At 40.3% G+C, this 20,627-nt stretch overlaps 1 protein-coding gene across 1 annotated transcript; it reads left to right on the forward strand.

Annotated features, from left to right (window-relative positions):
• Nucleotides 1-237: 237 nt before the first annotated feature.
• LOC145115794 (MLP-like protein 423) lies at nucleotides 238-1,054 on the forward strand. Its single transcript, XM_079052150.1, has 2 exons — nucleotides 238-539; nucleotides 620-1,054. Exons 1-2 carry the CDS (start codon nucleotides 353-355, stop codon nucleotides 889-891), a joined length of 459 nt encoding a protein of 152 aa, XP_078908276.1. The 5' UTR covers nucleotides 238-352; the 3' UTR covers nucleotides 892-1,054.
• Nucleotides 1,055-20,627: the final 19,573 nt, after the last annotated feature.

Below are 20,627 nucleotides of genomic sequence, written 5' to 3' on the forward strand. Positions count from 1 at the left end.
TTAACTATCATGCATTACTATTTTGTATATTGTTATTAACTTATTATATTGTATTAGCCCATTATAGTGTTAACGCGTTAGTCTTTGATAGCCCATGTAAATAATGTATTTAAGTTGCTTGAATGGGATGAAATCGGCATCGAATTATTCCAAATTACATTAATGTGTACTAGCTCTATCCAATTAACATTGCAGTTTAACCCCATTCTCACTATAAAAGCAAGTCCATTTCATGGGTATTTCACATACCTTCAATATACTTTTCATTTAACTTCCTATTCCATCTTCATACTTGTCTGACTTTTAACTATTGACTTTGAGTTTGACAAAGCTTCCATCTTTCTTTTTTCTAATGGCAACCACAGGGAAGCTTGATGTTGAAGTCAAGGTGAAATCCGAAGCAGAAAAGTTCTGGAAAAGCATCAAGGATGCTGCCACCACCCTCCCTAAAGTTTGCTCCAACATTTACGAAAAAATTGAAGTTGTTGAAGGGGATGGATGGAGCCTTGGATCTGTCCGCGAGATTCACTATGGTGAAGGTATCAACATTATAGTTCATGAATAAATTAATCTTATTGCATGGTAATCATGCCTAACATGTTTGTTTACTACAAAATAGGGATGCCATTTGGGAAGTCAAGGAAAGAGAAGATAGAAGAAATTGATGAATCAAAGAAGAAAGTGGTTTACAGTGTGATTGGTGGGGATTTAATGGAATACTACAAGACTTTCAAGTTTAGTATTGAGGTGATTCCCGAGGGAGAAGGAAGCCTTGTGAAATGGCAATGTGAGTATGAGAAAACAAGTGATGAGGTTCCAGATCCTATCATGGGCAGAGACACTGCTGCCGAGAATATCAAGGATATTGATGCTTATCTTCTTAAAGCATAAAATAAAATGCATCTCTTGGATCAATTTGTGTTTATTATAAATAAAAAGCATACATTGTCCTTTGTATGTACACAAGTTGACCTCTGCTAATATGAATAATATTAATCGATGTACTCTCCTTTCTTTACTTATCGAAATAATAGCAACATATGAATTAAGTTGAGTTTTATGGCTTAATTCTTCTCATAGACAACATATTGCAAAAGAGGAGCCTCTTCATTATGCAACTTTGAGCTCCTTCCGGTTGTTCTCCTTTAGCATTAATTTCACCACATTATAGTGTAAAACCCAATAACAAAACATATGATCCCTAAACTCACAAGTTTTTGGCGTTTTGGATTTACTAATTTGTACATTATTCAAAATTTAAGAGCAAAAAAAAACAAAAAATACAAGTAAAATGATGAAATTTTCTTCACCTTCAAAGATAGAAAACATCATCTAAATTAAAGTTTGAATCATCAAAATACTAAAAATAAAACACATGTCTTTCATACACACCATGCTTTAAAGCAGGCTCAAAATTAAATCCCCTATCAGTTTTCACAAAGACTTTTTTCTTTCACAAACAATCCCCAGTGGATCAAAATACCAAAACTAAAACACATCTCTTAAGTGAGCAAACAAAACATACCAATTACTCAATTAGACGATAGAAAGCAGCCTCTTCTTATGTTTTATTTTATTAAACATAACCATTTTTTTTCTTTATTTCGATCAATTTGTTGTAACTAATTTTGAAAAAGTTACAAATAAAATCAAGACAATCTTCAAAAATGGTCCCTATGGTTTTCAAAAAAATCAAGTTTGGTCCTAAACTTTTTTGTCTTCAAGGATGGTCCATGTGCTTTGAAAAATTTTAATGGATCATCCTTATGGCTAACTTCGTCACTGTTGGTCTGTTAAATCAGAACGCGTGCAAACCATGTGAAGGTAAAATCTTCTTTTACAATCATAAGGACCATTCATGAAGTTTTGTAAATTTTGACAGAAAAGCCCTAATATAACATTGTTCGGTGCATATCGAAAGATAATCCTCTCTAGGCATCTCATATAGATCACCTTATTCTGAAGAGCCACATTGATGATAACGACACCATGATCATGAAGAAGTAATCTTACAGCTTGAAAACATATTATTAACAAATTGTGGTGGTGGAGCACTAATGTCATTTCGTGTAACACTCATAAAATATGGTCTCAAAATTTTCATTTTTTAATTACTAAATAAAAACCATAGTTATCAAAACATTTCATCAAAACATAAGTCATAGTATCTCAAAACATCATAAACGGTATATCCATATCAAAACATATGTCAAAGATATCAGAGTAAACATCACAGGCTAAACATCATGGTGTGTGCAATGCAGTCATCCCGAACTCTTTCTTTTTGCTACCGGAAGTACCTGAAACTAAAATTGAAAACCGTAAACACGAAGCTTAGTGAATTTCCCCCAAACTACCACATACCATACACATAACATGCAACTAGGAGATACGGGCCCTGCCCACACTCGAGGAGATTTGGGCCCCGCCCACACTCGGATAACGGGCCCCACCCTATGATATACGGCCCCGCCCACACTTAGTGAGATACGGGCCCCGCCCACACTTAGCTAATAGTGAGATTCGGGCCCCGCCCACACTCAGCTAACTAAGAAACACATACAAGTATCACACAAACAACAAGTATAACCAAATCTACCAATCCGTTCTATATCCTTACTCAAGTAATGCTAAGATACGGGCCCTACCCACACTTAGCTACTAATCAGCACACATAACATACACGGGTCGGCATTGGTGCCTTCGACCCGTTCAAACCAGGAAGAAACTCAGCTCAAATGTCGGATGATAGTTGAAATGTCTCTGCCCCGAAATCAGCTCTACTCAATCCCTGAACCAAACAATCCTTTAGTTGCCATTTCATACTCATAACCCATTAGGGTCAACCATGGTCAAAGTCAATTCTAGGTCAAAGTCAAAGTCAACGCTCCGAGTTGACTCAACTCATCGAGTTTACCCTTCAACTCGCCGAGTTCCCATGAATCACAGAATTGTGAAATCGCGATTCAACTCGTCGAGTTTTCCTCCAACTCGTCGAGTTCTTACTTTTAAATAGAGTCGGGATTCTTCGACCCAACTCGTCGAGTTCCTCTATGAACTCGTCGAGTTTTTCAGTCTGTTAGCCCTTCTTAATGCATTAAGCCCTTATTCTTTAGATCTACACTCTATACTCCAGATCTAGACTGTAAATACTTCTATAAGGGTAAAGTTTCCAACTTTACCCATTAATACTTTTCCTAAATGGATTAACCTCAAACCCTAACCCAAAAAGGCCAAAGTCTTAATCCAAACACCACCAAAACTACAAGATAGACCATGAGGTCATAGATCTGGACTCTAGGGACAAGATCACGTAAAGTCCAAGCTTTCTCTACATGCATGGCCATTAGAAGGTCCAAAAGGCCAAAATGATGGTCTAAAGGTTGCATGGGACTTCCATGGCCATAAAGTTGGCACCTTTATGCCATGAAAACCCTCAATACCTTAGATCTGAAGTGCTAACCCATTTGGGACGTCCAACTCCCAAGGACCATGATATTTGCACCAAACCAATGAAAATAAGCCTAAAAGAAAATCTAAACAACTACAAAGCAAGGTTCAAGCTTTATACCAGCAAAATGTCGTGGATGAGGCAAGGATTCTGGATCTATATGCTCCTTCTTGTGTCCTCAAGCTTTTCCTTCTTCCAATAGCTTCAAGAACACATTAAAATACTTAAAATGGCTCACAAACTCTCACAATAACATTAGGGTTTCGAGATCTAGGGTTAGGACAGTGGAGGCTGGAAATGAGGCCAAGAGAAAAGGTTTAAGGTGTTTAAATAGGGTGCAAACCCCGGAAATTAGGGTTTCATATCTGCCAGCCTACTCGTCGAGTTGAGGCCTCCCAACTCGTTGAGTAGGTTACTTAAAATGCGCGGCCATTATGATCTCTACTCGACGAGTTTAGGGATCCCAACTCGTCAAGTTGCTCTATAAAATGAAATAAATTATAAGTTAAATATATACCAGGAACCAGGCGTTACAATTCTCCCCCACTTGTCTCAGACTTCGTCCTCGAAGTCTTCCGTCTCGAATAATCCTGGATAATGCTTTCTCATCTCCTCCTCTGGTTCCCAAGTCCACTCTGACCCCTTGTGGTGTATCCACTGCACCTTCACCAACTGTAAAACCTTGTTCCTCAAGGTTTTCATCTTTCGATCTAAAATGCCACTGGCCTCTCAACATAGTTCAAGCGGTCGTCCACCTGAATATCCTCCAAAGGCACAACTGCGGAATCATCCACTAAGCACTTCTGCAGCTGGGAGACATGAAAAGTATTATGGATCTGACTAAGCTTGGCTGGCAGATCCAGTCGATACGTAACCCGGCCCACCCGAGCCAAAACCCTGAACGGACCGATGTACCTGGGACCCAGCTTGCCCCGCTTCCTGAATTGGATGAAACCCTTCCAAGGTGACACCTTCATGAGGACCATATATCCTACCTGAAACTCTAGGTCTGATCGGCGCCTGTCAGCATAACTCTTCTGCCGACTTTGAGCTGTCTGAAGTCTGCTCCGGACCTGCTGGATCTTCTCAGTAGTCTTGAGTACCACCTCAGTACTCCCCATGACTCTCTGACTGACCTCGCTCCAACAGATTGGGGTCCTACATTTCCTCCCGTAGAGCATCTCGAAGGGAGGTTGGTTTATGCTAGCGTGGTAACTGTTGTTATATGAAAATTCCGCTAACGGAAGATACGTATCCTAACTCCCACAAAAATCTAATACACATACGCGTAGCATATCCTCCAGAGTCTGAATCGTCCTCTCACTCTGCCCATCCGTCTGAGGGAGAAAAGTTGTACTGAAGTGAAGACGAGTACCCATCTCGTCGTGAAACCACTTCCAGAATCTAGAAGTAAAGCGAACACCTCGGTATGAAACAACCGATACCGGCACTCCATGACCTGCCACCACCTCGCGGACGTAGATCTCGGCTAGCTTCTCTGTCGATATACTCTCCTGGATCGAGATAAAATATGCACTCATGGTCAACCAATCTACGATGACCCAAATCGAATCCACTCCACGTGCGGTCCTAGGAAGCTTTGTGATGAAATCCATAGTGATGTCTTCCTATTTCCACATGGGAATCTCCAACGGCTGCATCTTGCCGTGAGGTCGTTGGTGCTCGGCCTTGACTTTCCTGCAAGTCAAGCACCACTCCACATACCAGGCCACATCCCGCTTCATGCAGAGCCACCAATAATTAGGGCGAAGATCCTGTATATCTTCGTTGCCCCGGGATGGATGGAGAACCTAGACTTGTGGGCCTCCTCCATCAGAACCTGACGTACACCGCCCAGATACGGAAACCAGACCCTCCTATGCAGGGTCAATAACCCACGGTTATCATAATCGATGGAAGCCACCTGCCCCACAATGCGCTAACTCTTTCGGTGCTCTTCCTTCATAGCCTCTACCTGTGCTTCTCGGATATGCTCCAGCAATGGAGTAATCACTGTCATCCTCAAGCATATATCCTGAATCGGTGCTGCATCCTTGCGGCTAAGAGCATCGGCCACCACATTGGCCTTCCTCGGGTGATAAAGGATCTCACAGTCATAATCGTTCACTACATCCAACCAACGACATTACCTCATGTTCAGATTCGTCTGGTCCATCAGATACCTCAAGCTCTTGTGGTCCGTGTAAATGGTACAACGAACCCCATAGAGGTAGTGTCGCCAAATCTTGAGGGCGAAAACCACAACCCCCAGCTCCAAATCGTGCGTCAGGTAATTCGCCTCATGAGGCTTCAACTGCCTCGATGCATACGTTATCACGCGACCCCGCTGCATCAGCACTGCACCCATACCCATGATCGAAGCGTCACAGTAAACCACAAAATCGTCGACGCCCTCTGGCAGGGTCAATATCGGTGTCTCGTACAACTTCTGCCTCAAAGTCTCAAACGTTGCCTGCTGCTCAGGCCCCCAGCGAAATGTCACCAACTTCTTGATTAGTCGGGTCAAAGGAACCACAATCTTGGAGAAATCCTAAATGAATCTCCGATAATAACCCGCTAAACCAAGAAAAATTTGAATCTCAGATGGAGACCTCGGAACCTCCCATCTCATCATGGCCTCTACCTTGGCCGGATCGACCGGTATACCGTTCTGGTTGACGAGGTACCCCAGAAACTGCACCTCGCGCAACCAAAACTCGCACTTGGAAAACTTTGCGAAAAGTATCTCCCTCCTCGTGCTGCCCCTGAGTCTTGGAATACACTAAGATTTCATCGATAAAAACTATCACAGAACGATCCAACATCGGTCTGCACACGCGGTTCATGAGATCCATGAACGCGGCAGGAGCATTGGTGAGCCCAAACAGCATCACCACGAACTCGTAATGACCATATCGAGTCCGAAAGGCTGTATTCTGTACATCCTCGTCTCTGACTCTCATCTGATGGTAGCCTGATCGCAGATCAATCTTGGAGAACCAAGATGCACCCTGAAGCTAGTCAAATAAGTCATCAATCCTTGGGAGGGGATAACGGTTCTTCATAGTTACCTTATTCAACTCCCGAAAATTTATACACATCCGATGCGACCCGTCCTTCTTCTTCACAAACAGCATCGGGGATCCCCATGGCAAACTAATTGGCCTAATAAATCCCTTGTCTAACAGCTCCTGCAACTGTGTAGACAACTCCTGCATCTCTAGAGGAGCCAACCGATATGGTGCCTTGGCTATCGGAGCCGCACCAGGAACCAGGTCAATCCTGAACTCTACCTACCTCTCCAGAGGTACCCAAAGCAAATCCTCCGGGAACACATCCGGGTACTCCCGTACGATCAGTACATCATGCACGGTCGCCTTACCCTTATCACGGGTATCCATAACATAGGCGATGTACCATGCGCAAGCCTGCTGAAGGTAACATCTCGCCCACGCTGCCGAACACAAATCCGGTCCACACTGCGGCCTCTCGCCCTGAATCACCAACTCTCCCCCACTTGGGGTCCAAACTCATACTAGCTGCTGCTCGCAGTCGATCACTGCCTCATTGGGGCTCAACCAGTCCATACTCACAATAAACTTATTCCCTCGCAGGGGAATGGGGACTAAATCCACGGAAAACTGCTCATCGAACAACTGCAGTGTACATCCCCGATGAACCCTCGCAACCCGAACGGTCCTATCATCCGCTATCTCTACATCAAGTGGACAGTCCAGCTCTCTTGGAGCTCCAACAAATCGCTTGCTAAGCGCGAGCGATACAAAAGATCGGGTAGCCCCCGAATCGAATAATACCAGAGCAGATATGTCGTTCACTAAGAACGATCCTATAACGAAACACATAAACATAAGCGATAAATCAATATAAATAAGGAGATAAGAAGAAGATACATACCCATCATAACATCGGGAGTTGCATGTGCCTCCTCTGCTGTCAGCTGGAAGGCTCTGCTCTTCGCCACAAACGCCTCTGTCCGGCCCTGACGGCCATCGATAATCCTCAATGTAGCAGGGGCGGGTGCCGCTACCTGTCCTGCTGCTTCTAAACTCGGACACAAGGACCTCTTGTGGCCCATCTGATTGCACTGGAAGCAAATCAGATCATATACGGTGGTGGTGGTAGCAGTACAATCCCTACTGACATGACCAGTTTGGCCGCACTTAAAGCAGCCCGAACTACCCGCCCTGTACGTCCCCTCATGCGTCCTACCACACTTGCCGCAACAGCCTCGGCCCTGCTGACCCTTCCCTCGGAAATCCACCTTGAGCTTCTTGCCCGAACCCTCCACACCAGCCGTCGAATGTTGCTTGCTTTGTGCTTTGTGGGACTCTTAGCAATGTGAGTTAGATATTAAGTGAATATGCTAAGTCACATGTGGAACAGGCTGGATAATCCTAGAGTAATGGACTTGGTCCTATTGCGCAGCTCTCGTCTGAGTCCTACCGTTCTAGGATTGAGTCTTTTACTCGAAGGATTATCTGATATTTGTTACATGTGGCTATATTCATGAGGTAGCTAGTTGACATTACTGGGAATCTTTCAGCAGCTGAGGACTGGGTGGCTTCGGGAACCTAGGAAAGCCTAGGATATGCTTCAGTGGGTTAGTAGTGAGGTTTAGTGAGACTTGGGTGCATCAGTTTGAGGAAGTGACTTGGAGGATTCGGGAGGATTGCTGAGGAAAGTATAGATAGGTGTGGAAGGTAGTATTGGGCCCGTACTACTGAAAGCACATGATCCATACTCGAATCGATGAGAGTCTTGGAGAATCTGAGAAGCGTTGGGGAGGAGAATACTTGAGTATGTTTTGATCAGTGGTTTTGTGGTTTTAGTTTGGAGATGAGTGTTGGATTAGTGTCTAAGTCCATAACTATAATTGGTATATACTTGACTCGACCCGGCATGGTCCATTTGGGTTGCATGGCATCGTGCATTTGGATAGACTAAAATGAGAGAAATAACACTTAAGCTTTATTAATATATTATAAGTTCTAATATATTAATAAGATTATTTAATTAGTATTGATCAAGAATTAATTTAGAATTAATTAAGTGATCAAAAGAAGACTAATTAAATATATGGGTTGATTGTGTAAATCATCCATACTTATATAGTGGGCTAATGCTCCATGGATTATCAAGTTGGGCCAAAACCCATAGGATGCTCCATGGATGCTCCATGGTGTATTTGAACCCATGGATCCAAGGAAATGGAAAGCCATGACAATTAGGGTTTACCCTAATTGTGACAAACTATATAAGCATCTTATTCTTGCAAAATCGGCGACTATGTATGCATGAAGAGGGGAAGCCGATTTCATGAAGTGATGATTTCTCTCTAAGTTATTCCAAGTGCATATGATGTTGTGTGAACCATTTGAGGTGTCACACTTGGGGCACTAGGCTCTTAAGCTCCATGGAATCAAGCACCAAACAAGAGGTATGTAATTCTACTAGTTTTTATATTATATGTACTTTATATTATGCTAGTTAGAACAATACCTTGGAAAATTGATATTTGCATGTATAATAGAGAAAACATAGATCCAAGGTATTTAGGGTTGCATGTACACCATAGGAGTGTTAGAATGCTCAAAACCCAACAGTGGTATCAGAGCCTAGGCTTGTTTTCACTTATACTTGATGCAAACTGCTTAAAAATCGAAGTTTTGTGCTGTCTGGACAGGGGACTCGACGAGTCCATTAAGGGACTCGACGAGTCCAAGACAAAATTCATCCAACTCGCCGAGTTGGTTCATCCACTCGACGAGTTGGACCCCCAAACAGCATATCTTCGAGTTTTGGTGCTGGAATTGATCTAGAATCATTACCTTTGATTGTTTTGGTCTTATAAAACCTGTTTTAATGTGGTAATGATTATGTTAAACCAATTTCAATGCTATAATCGAAGTTTCAAGTTTATATATGTTTATGTAATTCTTGAAAATTGTTGATTATGAATGTTCATGCTTATGAGTTTTGGTAGATCATATGAATTATGTGCAAATTGTTTGTTAGTATAATTATTGATCTCAATGAAATTGTAAGGAGTCCACAACTTGTCCTCAAATTATGGATTACCAAAAGTTTTTTATGTTTCCTTGATTTATGAGTTAGTTTAGATTAATGAAAAAAATTGTGTTTTAGTTGTTTTTGATCCAAATTAATCTAGAGTTAGTTCATAAAATATGTTTTTGTAACTTGTCTTCAAGTTATACGAAAAGTCATATTTATGAATCTTAAAACTCATAAAAGTGTCATAGGTTACATAAAAGTGAAGAGTCTTTTTCATTAAATAGTATTATGACTCTATAACTTGTCCTCAAGTTATGGATGTTAAAGAGTCACTTCTTTAAAAGATGTCATTAAAAGATAAGGAGTTACATAAAATTGAAGAGTCTTCATTTTTAATGTACATAAAACTCATAAGTTATGAAATGAAAAGTCTTGAATAGTTTCAAACTTGCCCTCAAGTTTTGGAATTTGTAAAGTTACTCTTCATGTATACTTTAATTCCAAATTGAACCCTTAGAATTTTAAAAGCTAAAATTCAAACTTTATGGACTTCATTAAATTAATTAAAGTGTTTAATTAAAAGAGTTAATAACTCCATAAAGACATGGTTTAAGTTTAATTAAATTAAGCGTATAGTTTAATTAATAGATTAAACCACCAAGTATTTTAAATGTTTAAAATACACCCTTATACTATTATTATAATTTTAATTATATAGATATGTATAAGATAAAGTCAATCTTACCATTAGTAGGCCTCATTCACGAAGCCGGTCTATAAGGGGGTATAAGGTTACTGCCTATAAAATGGCAGTTTAATGGGTGTCCACTCTCACCCACCGCTTCCTTGACTGGTGGAGGGTCGTTAGCCGAACGGGTAGGAAAGGACTATAATTCTCCCTTCATTAAAAGTATAATGAAAAATACTAAGTAACTAAACACTTATAAATTCCCAATCTTAGTTACTTAGGAAAATGTGAAATAGGTGCTAACCCATGAAATTACACTTTGTACCTTACCAAGTCGATTAGTGGAGCATGTGTGGTTAACCGGCACACTAATAAGGACTAGTAAGAGTGGCAAAGGGTAACTTGCTTTATTATAGATCGGTGGAGCGTGTGTGGTTAACCGGCACATCGATTAGGTGATAAAGTTAAGGGTACCAAGTCAATTTGCATGGTTATTCACACCTTGTTTGTGATCCTCGGCATCCCAGTCACAAACTTGAGAGGGCACAATCGAGATTCAAACATGCCATTGAAAGTTCAATGTATCTCAAAAGATCTAGGAGTTTCAAATCCAATTAAAACTTAATTATATTTCGTTTTTCATGGTGGAAATTGGTAAATCGTCATTTACCTACCTTCAACTATTTTATAATTTGGATTACGGCATCCCTCTTCCAGTTATAAATAGGTTGTTGGGTCCTAGCCTTAATATTTCATATTGGGTGTTATATTAAGGACTATAAATCAACTAACTTGAATTTCTCTCTTATAGATGTCTAGTTTAGACAACTATGGTCTTCCCAAATCTTTAGGAACAAGATTCCTAATGAAGATGATATCCCAAAAGGCAATCAAGGTGAAAGACTAATCCCTTTATTGAGCACTAATGGGACTGGAAATCATACTTCATTTCCTCCACCTCCTCCAATAAATCTCCCTATCCCACAAGTTTCAAGACTTGATAAGTTCTAAGTCACTCAATTCCTATTGGCAAACAAAGTCTATATGTGCTTAGGTCTTGGAGATTAAGTCACATATTGACAAGCTGGGAGAGTCGAGTGTCGAAGTCTCGAGGTAGCTGGCTGTTGACTTGGTTCTTCAGTCACTCCCTGATGACAGATCACGACATGACCCTTTAATGATCTTATCTATTTGCTTGGTGATGCTGAATCAGCAATGATTTGGAACATTGGTAAAGCAAATTTGATTAGAAGATCGACTTCCCAAAACTTCATGGACATTGACAATGGTAACACTGGAAATCCAGAAAAACTTTCTCTTCCCAATGGAAAGGGATCGGCTATAGTCAACTCGGTTGACTAAATGGTAAAGAGAAAGGCTAAGTCTGAGATAGTCCCATGTACCATTCCCAAAGAGTCCATATGTGCATATTGCCAAAGGAAAGGGGCATTGGTTGCGAAGCTGCCGAATTTACCTGAAACCTCATAAGGATGGTAAAGTCAAAAGTTTGACTCAACTTCAGGTAAAGTCCGTTATCTAACTCTATTAAGTCTCTTTTGGAGATTCTTAATACATGATGTAATGTAATTACATTTTGATGTTTTTGAAGAATCAAAGGAAGCTTAAAGAAAAGGTGTGCTGATTCTGATCGCATGGTTCGATGACCAGAATTTTGAGCCACTACATAAGAGTTATGAGATATTGCTTAGGAATAGATAACAACAAAGTTTTCATAAGAATTTGCATTGTAAGGATAAGTTTTTCCGCAAGTTTTAAAATAAAAGAAAAGTTTTGATTTATTTTAAGTATCCTTACAAAGGCATTTGTTAAAAATTGTTGTTTATATGTTTCCATTAATAAGCAATATTGGAAAATGAATTTGATTCTTTTGTTTGTGGTAGTGTCATAATTTATCAAATAAGGAAAGATTCTCATCACCCAAGTTTCAGTTGGATAGAAACTTGGAATCATGCAAGTTGTATTGTGTGATGAATGAGATTTTTCATCTTTGGTAAATTAAGACTAATTCCTTGTTCACATTCGCATGTGAGTCAAGCGAATGACTAAAGGATCGGGTACATTAGGTTGTGCACTAGTCAGGTCCACCACAAAGGTTGAATAAGAAGAATCAAATAAGGCATAAAGATAAAAGTTTCTCCAATCTGAAGAGATGGGAGAGTACTTGTGTATCTTGTTTTATGATTATCTTAGTGATTATGGAACCATATCACAATTGATCCCCTAAGGACACCTTAGTTCATTTGGTGGCTAAGGAGAGGAATCGTGAATTATGGAAATGGTTAAATCAAAGGATAAATCATACTTCGTTCCAAAATAAAATCTAAGAGTCATACTCCAAGATTGAGCCTTGAGTGACATAATATTAAGAAAGGTTTAAAACACTTGTCAAATGTAGAGTAAAATGTTTTCTTACTCTTGTACATTTGAAATTGGTAAGTTGTGATGCTTTGGATAAAACAAAGACCAACTAAGGCCAATTGTGTAAAGTGTTTGTAAAAGAATCCGCACTATCTCTTGAATATTTGGCAAGAGAGTCTTATATGTCAAGAGGACAGTGGGAGTCTAAAAGATCTTAAGATAGGTTCAAGAACTAATCAAGATATTTGTTAATCACTAGCCCACGACTTGAGGTTTGTAACCTATCGTGTTGACATATCATATTTCTGTGCCCATTCCAGTTAAAGTTGGCTTTGCATATGAGTTCTGAGAGTTCTCAAATGGTTGCATAAAACCTGGAAGCAATGGTAGGCCCTTGTGCTGCCGGGTGGCAAGAAATTAAGATTGAACAAGTTCAGTCCATATGTGTTTGGATTTGCCACTAACCTTGTCTTGTGATTATGGTTATGACAAATTCGCATGGATAGGAACACTTACACCATAAAATCTAAGTGTCATAAGGTTTCTCTCCAATTCATGAAAATGATGGTGAGGAAACTCTTTCACTAAGTAGATTTTAAGTAGATAGCAATTGTGAGAATGACAAAAGGTCTAAACATTATGATTACGGCATCCCTCTTCATAATTGTTTAGACACACAAGTGAGCTATCTAAGGAAAGGTGTATGATTTTGGTAAAGTCTTATCAAAGCATCTTGTATCAGAAATCTGAACTTTGGTAAGAAAGTCAATAAAGTATTGTTTTCTAGAAGTCCAGCTGATTTCTGAGTACATGTCAAAGCTAGTGGGAGCATAAGTGTTATGCTAGTAAGATAATAATCATTATGATAGTGGGAGCATGATGATTATGTTGCAAGTTAGCAATGTTAATTATAGAAAACAAAAGTTTCAATTCGCTTTGAAAAGTTGTTTCCCTATAATTAAGGGAGAGGATTTTATACTTCATTCCAATTCTACAAGCTTAGATTGAGATTTTAATCAACTTTAGTCAAGGATATATATGAATGTTATGTTGGAATGGTTCAACATAAGGAAATTATGTATGTGTTGCGTTCTCAAAATTTCGATTATGATTACGGCATACCTCTTCATAGTTCGAATTGTGAGAATATGGCAAATAAAAATTTTATAGCATGAATCATGTCCCATATGCTTAGGATATAGGATTGATTGCATGTGCTATAATATTCATCCATTCTAAATTTTCCTAATGCTTAGGGCATTAAGAAGGGAAAAGGGATTAGAACTGGATATGACTAAAATGATTAAGCAATTGTCGAGGATAATTTGAGGTTTACCAAAGATTGGTTACTCATGGACAATTGGAAGTATAGAGTAAGGATCATATTGACATATTTTGAAAAGAGGCAACTCTTGTTCAAAAGGTGATGGTCAAAATGGGAATATGGAATTGTTTCCATAGGTGGAAGTTATTTTTTGAATCTGTGTAAGATTAAAGAACTTAATGCAAAGAAGGATGTTCAAAGGAATGTACTTTGAATTTGAGACTTCGTTTCCATGGAATTGCTTTCCATTAGAATACTTTGTAATGTCTGTTGCCAAGTCTTTGTGACTTGTGTGCATATTCATTACAAGAGGATCATTGCATATAAGTTTAGAATCTACCAAGATTACGGTAAATGACAAGAATTTTGGTATTCTTGCATTTATTGTAAAGGATTTGGGATTGTGAAATGAGCATCATTGAAATGTTTTCAATCGATCTGTTTCACAAAGAGAGGACCATATGTAAGCATAGTGTGCATACTTGGAGTATGGCATAGCTATTGTTTGGTTGAACATAGTGTGCATGCTTAAAGCATGGCATCACTGTTGTTTCAATTCAAGTATTAAGTTGATTAATCGAAACATGAATAATGAGTAATCAATATGGTGGTTAGATAAAAGGGTTTTTATTTACACTCAAAGTGTTGGGGCCATACAGGATTAGTATTATTTTTGTGTTTCACTTTGCATGTTTTGACTTCCAGAATAACTAGGTCATTATTCCGAATGACTAAGTTATTCAAACCATCCACAGTCGGTCATATGTTGGAAGTAGATATGAATCAAGACTGTCATGAATTTGGCTTGTATGATTTGTCTAATGTGCATTAGACATAGCAATGGTTGCTACAACATTCATGAGTGCTCATAAGTTCTGAGTATTGGATTCAACCCACGCTCATTTGAATCACTTCATGGATTTTATCACGAGTGAATCATGAGACAATAATATCTTATATTCTTCAAACCTAGAGATATGAGTTGTTGACTATGAGTTGGTTATACATTGATTGCACGTAAATGCATTGGTAACTCGATGTTATAAAGCGTGCCTTTGTGTATGATTCAACAAGTAGTCAGTACAAGCATATGAGTCGAAGTTTATCCATTCCTTTTACCTTCGGGATAAAAGCGATATCTGTGGGCCACTTATCTAATGGACGCGTTATTGATTTGTTCAGAGTTCGGCAGCAGCTTTTAAGAGCTACGATTGCTGGTCGGGTTGTGAAGGCATACTTGCAATAATAGTTATTAGACTTATCCAAGTGGGAGACTGTTGGATTAGTGTCTAAGTCCATAACTATAATTAGTATATACTTGACCCGACCCGGCATGGTCCATTTGGGTTGCATGGCATCGTGCATTTGGATAGACTAAAATGAGAGAAATAACACTTAAGGTTTATTAATATATTATAAGTTCTAATATATTAATAAGATTATTTAATTAGTATTGATCAAGAATTAATTTAGAATTAATTAAGTGATCAAAAGAAGATTAATTAAATATATGGGTTGATTGTGTAAATCATCCATACTTATATAGTGGGCTAATGCTCCATGGATTATCAAATTGGGCCAAAACCCATAGGATGCTCCATGGATGCTCCATGGTGTATTTGAACCAATGGATCCAAGGAAATGGAAATCCATGACAATTAGGGTTTACCCTAATTGTGACAAACTATATAAGCATCTTATTCTTGCAAAATCGGCGACTATGTATGCATGAAGAGGGCAAGCCGATTTCATGAAGTGATGATTTCTCTCTAAGTTATTCCAAGTGCATATGATGTTGTGTGAACCATTTGAGGTGTCACACTTGGGGCACTAGGCTCTTAAGCTCCATGGAATCAAGCACCAAACAAGAGGTATGTAATTCTACTAGTTTTTATATTATATGTACTTTATATTATGCTAGTTAGAACAATACCTTGGAAAATTGATATTTGCATGTATAATAGAGAAAACATATATCCAAGGTATTTAGGGTTGCATGTACACCATAGGAGTGTTAGAATGCTCAAAACCCAACAATGAGCACTCAGGGAGGCGGTTCTGGTTCAGGATTAGGTCTCAGCTCAGGTGGTGAGCCAGTCGAGGGAAGGACTGCCAAGATTTCGAGTTCGCGTTGGATTGAGGAGATGGAAGGTGTTTTCCGCACTAGTCCCTACCCCATAGGGGCCAAGGTTCGGTTCGCCTTGGATCTCCTGTATCGGGCAGCAAGGAGTTGCTGGAAATTGATTGGGCGATCTATTGCGCTTTCTGAATTGGAGACTATGTCTTGGGAGGAGTTCGTGACCCGGTTTAGGGCAGAGGATGTTCCAGTTGTTGCAGTTCATCTGTTGGCGAGTGAGCTGGTGAGCGTGACAGGGTGTCAGACCCTGAAGGATATGACTTCCAGAGTTCGAGGGTGCGAGATTGATTTGGAGCACATTGGGAAGAGAGGGTCATGTCAGGTGCATATAGTAGAGGGTCCCGGGAAGAGACCCAAGACTTCTGATTATCGGGTGAAAGGCTAGCAGGGTCGGAGTCAGTACAGCACGTGCGGTAAAGTGCACAAGGAAGTTTGTCGTTCTAGGGGTTTAGGCTACTACAAGTGTGGAGGGGTTGGTCACGTCAGCAGAGATTGTTCTTAGGTGGCAAGCTCATTATGTTTTCACTGCGATTAGGTGGGCCACAAGAAGGTTGACTGTCCGAGGAGGAGGGAAGGAGCAGTGAAGGCACCTGCTCCGGCTATTTTGCAAATCTATGATGGTCGAGAGGGTGGGGCAGGAACCCCAGCTGATAGGAGTCATGCCCTGCAGTGTCAGACAGGAGTAGTCAGGACTCCAGCAGGCGATGTTGCAGGTATGCATCTTTTGCCTTCTTTCAGTTTTATCTGCACATTGTTATGGGATATAGTAGCGGGTTGGGTAAGTGTATCCCTGGTTTATTTTGTTGCTCGTGTTGGGTTATATCGTCAAATATGGTCATATACCATTTGCATACCGTGAATTACTAAGTATTTAGTAAAAGGTCGTTTCCCTTTTTGCGGGCTCGGGGTGTTCAATGTTCTCTCGGTTCGTAGTAGAGATCGGTAAGGCGTATTTTGTGGAAGGCTTGTGGTTAGCTTTATCAAGCTGGTCCACCTGTATCGATGGGATATAGCGGTTTTATCATATGTTCTGGTATGAGCGGCGGTGGCCTATGGGGGGAAACTTCTGGGTTCTAGCACTACCGTCGTTAGAGGAGCGGTAGCAGAAATCTACTGGTGTTAGTCACATAAGTGTTTGGTCATTGGATGTTTCAAGAAAATTGTATTTTGCATGGGTTGTGTTCGGTTAGGGTTCAGTGGTGCTCCGAGAATAACAGTGGGAGCAAGGATTCGTCAGCCAGGGTCGGAACCCGGTATTTCAGATGACTGGCAAACGAATTAAGACCAGGGAGTTCTCGGTGGATTTTGGAAAGCAGCCAGGAGGCAGCATACTGTTTTAGGCAGTTCAGTGTTTCAGGCAGTTTCAATGTCTCGGGCAGTATTAGTGTTTTAGGATTGCAAGTACGGATGGAGTAACTGGTTGATTAAGAAATGCTAAGTCACTCGCAGTGGGATTAAATAATCTCAGAGTAATTGATTTGACCCTGTTGTGTGGCTCTCGTCTGAGTCTAACCGTTGCAGGGTTGAATTTGCTACTTGAAGGATTATCTGAGCCTTCTGTCAAGTGTAAGTAGTTTATGGACAGTGACTTTATTTCCCTTTTCAACAGCAATGTGATTGCTGACAGTTCGGTGTGAGGGGTCTGACAGGAAATCAGACCACTGAGACCTTAGGTTTCGGATTTCAGGTGAAGTAATATTGGTTTTATTTGAGAGATCGAGGAGTCGTTCTTCAACGAGCTTGAAGAATTACTCTAAGGATGGTCTTAGTAGATCGGGATAGGCCGTTGTATGATCATAGTTGGAAGGGTTATGATTGTTTTGCTATCAGTTGAGAGATTGACGGAGAGTTGTTTCAGCATGGGCGAGCTATCGGGAAGCCAGGTAATGGTAGGTTTCAGGCCTCAGAAGGTAGAAGTGGCTTGCAAGGGTTGAAGGTTCGGGGGATATTTCCAGGATAGAAGTTTCGGTTGCCTTGGAAAGGCCATTGATTGTGCGGGGTAATGGTTGTACCCTCAGGATGGCGGGTGTCAGTACTCGTAGGAAACATCAGTTGGTTCATGGCAAATAGTGGGAGTCGCAGGCTTAGCGCGTGAGCTGTTTTCGGGGTAGGTAAATGTAGTGGACTTCGAGAACGAAGTCTAGTTTAAGTGGGGGAGAGTTGTAACACCCGAAATCTAGAAGGCCGATTAAGGAAAGAAAAACATTCAATTAGAAAGCCAACTCGTCGAGTCCATAGGGAAGAATTCGACGTGTTGGAAATCAAGGCCACGTGTTTTTGGAAGACCAACTCGACGAGTTGGAGGGGACCAACTCGACGAGTTAGACTGGGTTTGGGAAACCATAAAATCAGGACTTTGCACCCTATTTAAATAACTTAAGCTCTAAGGTTTGGCCTCATTTCCAGCCTCCAAGTTCCAAACCCTAAATCTCGAAACCCTAAGCCATTTTTGGTGATTGTGAGCTAATCTTGTGCATTCTTGGTGGGTTTGAAGAAGAGGAAGCTTGAAGGAGGAGCAAGAACGTGTGGAATGAGAGTAGATCCTGAAGTTGGGCTTCATTTCTGATTCATCTGAGGTATAAAGCTCCAACCTTGTCCATGGAATGCTTAGATCTAGTCTTAGGATGTTTTGCTTCATGTTTTGATTCAAGTATGTTAATGGTTGGGATTTGGAGTTCCCATTTGGGCAAACCCTTCAGATCTCGGGTCTTGAGGGGACTTCATGGCATAAAGGTGCCAACTTTATGGCCATGGAAATACCATGCAACCTTTAGACCATCATTTTGGTCTTTTAAGCTCTATTAGGTCATGCATGCGAGTAAAGATGGGAGCTTTACGTGACCAAATTGTCCCTTGAGTCCAGATCTATGACCTCATGGTCTATCTTGAAGTATTGATGGCCTTTGGAGTTGGATCTAAGTCATTTTGGGGTTAGGGTTTGAGTTTTCTGCGTTGGGAGAGGTCCTTAATGGGTAAAGTTGGAAACTTTACCCTTCTAGACATATTTCCAGCTTGGATCCAAAAGATAGGTCCTTGATTTAAATAATAGGGACTTAATGAGTTAAGAACGGGCTAACAGACTGAGGAACTCGACGAGTTCAAGGATGGACTCGACGAGTTGATTTAAAAAGTCCCGACTCTGATGATAAGGGAGAAATCGACGAGTTCATGGAAGAACTCGACGAGTTAGATCGCGAAATCACGATTCTGTGATTTATGGGAACTCGTCGAGTTGAAGGGTAACTCGACGAGTTGAGTCAACCGGAGCGTTGACTTTGACTTTGACTTGGATGTTGACTTTGACCAAGGTTGACCCCTGTAGGGTTATGAAGTACAGAATGGGTTCTAAATGGTGGTTTCATGTAAGGGTTTAAGCCCAAGTGGAAAATTGGGCCATTGATGGGCTTTCATGAATTTTATAGTTTGGGCCTTGATAGGTCGAGGGTGAAACGGTCATTTCACCCCAAGTAAGGATTATGGATCATGGTTTGGAACCCAATTGCTAATTGGGTGATATTTTGGTATTGATAGCGCAGGGAGTTTCCAGGACAACAGCTAAGGATTTCATGCAATGGACTGCAGCAGTGTGAGGTGAGTTACCTTCCTAGTAGCAGTGGGTCTAAGGCACCAAGGCCGGCCCACTAATAGGAGTTTGTAGTTGGATGATTGTTTTTGTGATAATTGTCTGGTATGCCACTATCTGTTATGATTTGTGTTAGTATGCTATGATATTATGTGATAGTTGTAGGAGGGGTGAGATAGACCCCGTAGCTGGTTGAGATAAACCGGAGGGTAGGTCGGGCACCCAGATATGCCTGACGGTATGTTTGTACTATGTTATTATGTGGTGGTGGTAGGAGGGGTGGATAGACCCCGTAGCCGGTTGAGATAAACCGGATGGTAGGCATGCACAAACCGGTTTATTTTATGAACCGGACCGGTTCAGAAAACCGGTTCGGTTCTGGTCAACGTAGTCAAAACCGGTTCACCCGGAAACCGGTTCGGTTCCAAACCGGTCCAGCCCCAAAATAATCCGAACATATGTAAACCGGTTCGGTTTGATTGAAATCGGTTCAGAAAAAACCGGTTCAAAAAATCGGTTCAAAAACAGGTTCAAAAGCGGTTCAAAACCGGTTCGGCGGATATAATGGTTTTTTAATTTGTTTTTTTTTTGTTTTTGGGCTAAGAAATGTAAAATAGGAATGGGTTTTTTTTTGTTTAGATTATATTGCTTTTGATTGTGTTTAACCATAAAAAAAGTTTATGCTTCACAGTAGGTTTTTGGGGGTTGAAGGAATTGGGAAGGCATAAAGCCTTATGGTATTACACACATACATATACACGTCCATATATATATATATATATATATATATATATATATATATATATATATATATATATATATATATATATATATATATATATATATATATCCCAAAAGGTTTTTTTCATTTTTTTTTCTTTTGTTTCTTGTTTAATAATATACATATCCTTTGATGTATTAACTTTTTTTTTTTGGTTTTAAATCTGATGTTTGTGTGTATGTACAACAACATAATGTATGTACAAAATTGTTCAACTTGAATCAACACATTTTTTGGAGCAATTTTCAACC

This window comes from Lactuca virosa, chromosome 5, assembly GCF_052849685.1.
Source record: "Lactuca virosa cultivar CGN04683 chromosome 5, Lactuca_virosa_CGN04683_v6, whole genome shotgun sequence".
Taxonomy (NCBI): Eukaryota; Viridiplantae; Streptophyta; class Magnoliopsida; order Asterales; family Asteraceae; genus Lactuca; species Lactuca virosa.